Genomic DNA, 4,671 nt, shown 5'->3' with positions numbered 1-4,671 from the left:
CGATAGACAGAACGATAGACAGACAGATAGACAGATAGACAGATAGATAGATAGACAGATAGAATGACAGCATGATAAACAGAATGACAGAGATAGACAGATAGATAGATAGATAGACAGAACGATAGACAGACAGACAGACAGACAGACGGATAGACAGACGGATAGATAGATCTATGATCTTATGATTTTTTATTTTTAAAAATATTTATTTACTTATTTTCTACTTATTTTAAATTTATTCTGATTTAAATAATTAGTAGTATTTTATTTTGTTTTATTTTTATTTAAGATTATTTTAATTTGACTTTTTATGATGTAATAATACTTTGCAACTGTTTTAAATTTTTTTACATTATTTTACATTAAAAATATTTATTTTAATTTTACATTTTTATGATTTAATTTTATTTTTAGTAAGTTTAATTTCAATTAGTTTTTATCGTAAAATATTTATTTACTTATTTTGTACTTATTTGACATTTTTCTGATTTAATTCACTATTAGTATTTTATTTTGTTTCGTTTTTATTTTAAAATATATTTTAGTTTTACATTTTTATTTAATTTTTAGTAAATTTTATTTTGATTTGTTTTTATTTTAAGATTATTTAAATTTTATGTTTTATGATGTAATAATACTTTGCAACTGTTATTACATTTTTTTTCATTATTAATTTTTTTAAGTTTTATTTTAATTTGTTTTTATTTTAAAAGTATTTATTTTAATTGTACTTTTTTATGATTTAATAAGATTTAGTAAGTGTTATTTTGATTTTTTTTTTTTATTTAAAATTTTTATGATTTAATTTTATTTTTAGTATTTTATTTTGTTTCGTTTTTATTTTAAAAGATATTTTAGTTTTACATTTTTATTTAATTAATTTTTAGTACATTTTTATTTTTATTTGTTTTTATTTTAAGATTATTTTAATTTTGCGTTTTATGATGTAATAATACGTTGCAACTGTTATTTAAATGTTTTATTTTTTTAGTTAAGTTTTATTTTAATTTGTTTTTATTTTTAAAGTATTTATTTGAATTGTACTTTTTTATGATTTAAGAAGATTTAGTAAGTGTTTTTTTTTTTTTTTTTTGTACATTTTTATGATTTAATTCCTTTTTAGCTTTTTAACAACTCATGAAGCCCAGTTTAGTCAGACAGATGTGTCTCAGCGGTCAGGTCAGTAAGTTGTGTGTTTTCGGTTCTCTGGCAGGGATGTGCTGCGTCAGGCGAACGCTCGTCTGCGTCAGGCGCTGATCGATGTGCTGAAGACGACGGCGGCGGCGGAGGAGACCATCGGCCGTCATGTGCAGGGCATCCTGGAGGCATCCAGCGAGGGTCGTCTGAGATCGTTCTGCCAGAAGCAGACCGTGAAAGCATCAGGTCAGACACACACTACTCGTAACATCTCTGATTCGGGTTTGACTTCATCTGCAGCTTCCTGAACGACGACGTCCTGTCGCATTAATAGAAGTCGGTCACACTTTATGTCAGAAGTGCTTGTGTTCAGCTGAAGTGTTGTGATGTGGTTTAGTAAACGATTTAGAAACGTTTAAAGAAGGACGTGACATCCTGTGTGTGTTGAGTTAATAACAGATGACGGTTTAATGCGTTTGGGTGTGTTCACTGATGCCAAACAGTGCTATTATAGTTTTTATTAATGTTAAAAATGTAGTTTGTATTTTATATTTTATTATTTATTAATGATACTTATTATTTATTTACATTTTTTGTTGTGTGTTTTTAGTGTCATTGAGGTACTATTATGATTTTTATTATTATTTTTATTTGTTTTTTATTTTATGTCTTTATTTATTATTTATAAATAATATTTATTATTATTTTTTTGTAATTTCAGTAATTTTGTTGTGTGTTTTTAGTGTCATTTAGCATCATTGACGTACTATGATTTTTATTTTATTTTTTATTATTTATTTATTTATAAATACTTATTATTGTTTTTTTTTTATTTTAGTTAGTTTTAGTTATTTTGTGTTATTTTTATTAATATTTTGAATTGGTTTTTATTTTATATTTCATATTTATTATTTATAAATAATATTTATTATTATTTTTTGTAATTTTAGTAATTTTGTTGTGTGTTTTTAGTGTCATCGAAGTACTATAATGATTTTTATTAATATTTTGAATTGGTTTTTATTTTATATTTCATATTATTTATTATTATTTTTTGTAATTGTAGTAATTTTGTTGTGTGTTTTTAGTGTCATCGAAGTACTATAATGATTTTTATTAATATTTTGAATTGGTTTTTATTTTATATTTCATATTATTTATAAATAATATTTATTATTGTTTTTTGTATTTTTAGTAATTTTGTTGTGTGTTTTTAGTGTCATTGAGGTACTACTATAGTTTTTTGATGATTTTGAATCAGTTTTTATTATATACGTTATATATTTATTATTATTTACTGTAATTTTAGTTAAAGTTTTAATAATTTTGCTGTGTGTTTTTGTCATTTTTAGTAGCTTTATTTTTTTTTAAACATATATAAAAGTATATTTAAAGTAACAATTTATTTATATATTTTTTTTTTATGGTTTCAGTTTCTGCTTTAGTTTTAGTGTTCTATAAAAACCATAATAACTATAATAACCCTGAAATGAAATCTACTTTATCGTCTCATATGGTGTGATGCACTCAGGTTGAATATGAGACGGATGCTCCTGTAACTCAACACCCAAAACACACAAAAGACCCATTCATGTCTCCTCTATGCCTTTGTCACTGCATCCATTCATCTGTAGTTCATTAAATCTCAATCCGTTATATCTCTGTCCTGTGTTATTCTGAAAAACATCACATGCTCGACCGGGTTAAAGCTTTATAGTGTTGGGTTACGTTATAAAGGCCTGCTGGTTTCTGCAGTTCTGATAGGAATAAGCTGTTTTGATGTGGCTCATCTCTTGTGTCCCGCACACAGACGCGTCCTCGGAGAGCTTTCTCAGCAGAGAGACGGCTGCTGATGACCTCAGCCTGTTTTCAGCAGAGACCGAGAGCGACGGAGGGCTGGAGCTCTTGCTGAAGATCCAGGGGGCGGAGCTACAGCTGCAGGGGGCGGAGCTCCTGCCGGAGAGGGAGGAGCTTCTGCTGAGCATCAGCACACGACTGCAGAGCGCCGTCGAGAAGCTACTCATCGCCATCACTGAGACCAGCACTCAGGTACAAAAGAGTTCAGAAACACTCAAAGTTAAAAAAATTAGTGCCAGTGCAGACATTTATAATGTTATAAAAGACTTCTATGCCAAATAAATGCTGTTCTTCTGAACTTTCTGTTCATCTGTGAATCCTGAAAAATAAAATGCATCACAGTTTCCACAGAAATATCGTTAAGCACGACTGTTTTCAACATTGATAATAATCAGAAATGTTTCTTGAGCAGCAAGTCAGCATATTATACTGATTTCTGAAGATCATGTGACACTGAAGACTGGAGTAATGATGCTGAAAATACAGCTGTGCATCACAGAAATAAATTACAGTTTAACACATATTCACACAGAAAACAGCTGTTTTAGATTCTGATAATATATCAGTATTTTTACTGTATTTTTGATCAAATAAATGCAGCCCTGTTGAGCAGAAGAGACTCTTTCAGAAACATTCAAATCTTACCAACCCCAAAATTTTGAATGATAGTGCAAAATAATTACTCTATGCAGTGTTTCTTTCTTTTTTTTTTTTTTACTGTCATTCATATATTTTTATATTTTTTGTTAATATTTAGAATTAGATTGAATTTTTTTTAGATTCACTTTTTTCACTTTTAGTAAAACTTTTGTTGTGTTTTTGGCAGTTTTATTCGTTTTTCTGAAGTTGATACAGTTTTTATTAATTTAATTCAATAGTTTTGGTTTATTTAGTTTTAGTTATATCAGTACCTAAAGTTAAACTAAACGAAAGTGAAAAATGTTGCCTTGGGAACAGGCTAAAATAATAATTTTTTTGTACATTATTTTATTTATTTTATCTATAAATTTCATTTTATATATTTATTTATTTATTTAAAATTGTATTTTATTTTATCTTTGACTTTTCGTGTTAAGGTGTATTTTATTGTATGTTTTTTCTGATTTTACACATGATCAAACACATGCTGCTCTCATCAGAGTCCGGCGGATGCTCACAGGTCACATGTTCACTGCTGTGGGCGGGGCCTTTTGCTTTGGTTGCCTGTAGATACCGACCGATTTGCATAATGCTTTGGTTTCCATGGCAGCAGTGTAGCCACGCCCCACTGTGGATCCGTCTGCAGTAAAGCGAAACCATCTTTCCTAATTGTTTATTTGAGCTTCCTGCCAGAGATACAGATCATCAGCGCACACGTAAACAAACAGCCGTTATCTCTCCAATAATCAATATATCCGTTATCTCTGAAGCATATTTTGATGGACTGCGATGGTTTTAACTCCTCTAGGAATCTATAATACTTCTTGGTTGATTCTTATGAAAAAAAATGTAATTAAGTGAGACCAGACTTAGCTTTTTGTCAAAAATAAACTTTTATTTATTTATTTGTTTGTTTGTTTAATTATGTTTTCCACGTTTCTCATCACAAATATAGCCATTTTAACTCCTGTCGGACTCTCAAAAATAAACTTTAATTAAATAAACAATCAGCCAATTAAATAATACATTTTTATT

The 4,671-nt window shown here is 28.4% G+C and overlaps 1 protein-coding gene across 1 annotated transcript in view; it reads left to right on the top strand.

Moving 5' to 3' along the window:
* Positions 1 to 4,671, top strand: part of LOC107659344 (A-kinase anchor protein 9-like) — a 137,082-nt gene that overhangs the window by 53,200 nt on the left and 79,211 nt on the right. The window contains exons 20-22 of the mRNA XM_016448259.1: positions 1,217 to 1,336; positions 1,373 to 1,386; positions 2,951 to 3,189. Coding sequence (XP_016303745.1) covers positions 1,217 to 1,336; positions 1,373 to 1,386; positions 2,951 to 3,189 — 373 coding nt within the window. The remainder of the gene's footprint in view (positions 1 to 1,216; positions 1,337 to 1,372; positions 1,387 to 2,950; positions 3,190 to 4,671) is intronic.

Source organism: Sinocyclocheilus anshuiensis, unplaced genomic scaffold (genome assembly GCF_001515605.1).
Source record: "Sinocyclocheilus anshuiensis isolate Anshui unplaced genomic scaffold, SAMN03320099.WGS_v1.1 scaffold876, whole genome shotgun sequence".
Classification (NCBI taxonomy): domain Eukaryota; kingdom Metazoa; phylum Chordata; class Actinopteri; order Cypriniformes; family Cyprinidae; genus Sinocyclocheilus; species Sinocyclocheilus anshuiensis.
Note: the sequence above shows the minus strand (reverse complement) of the source record. Positions and strands in the feature narration are given on the sequence as shown.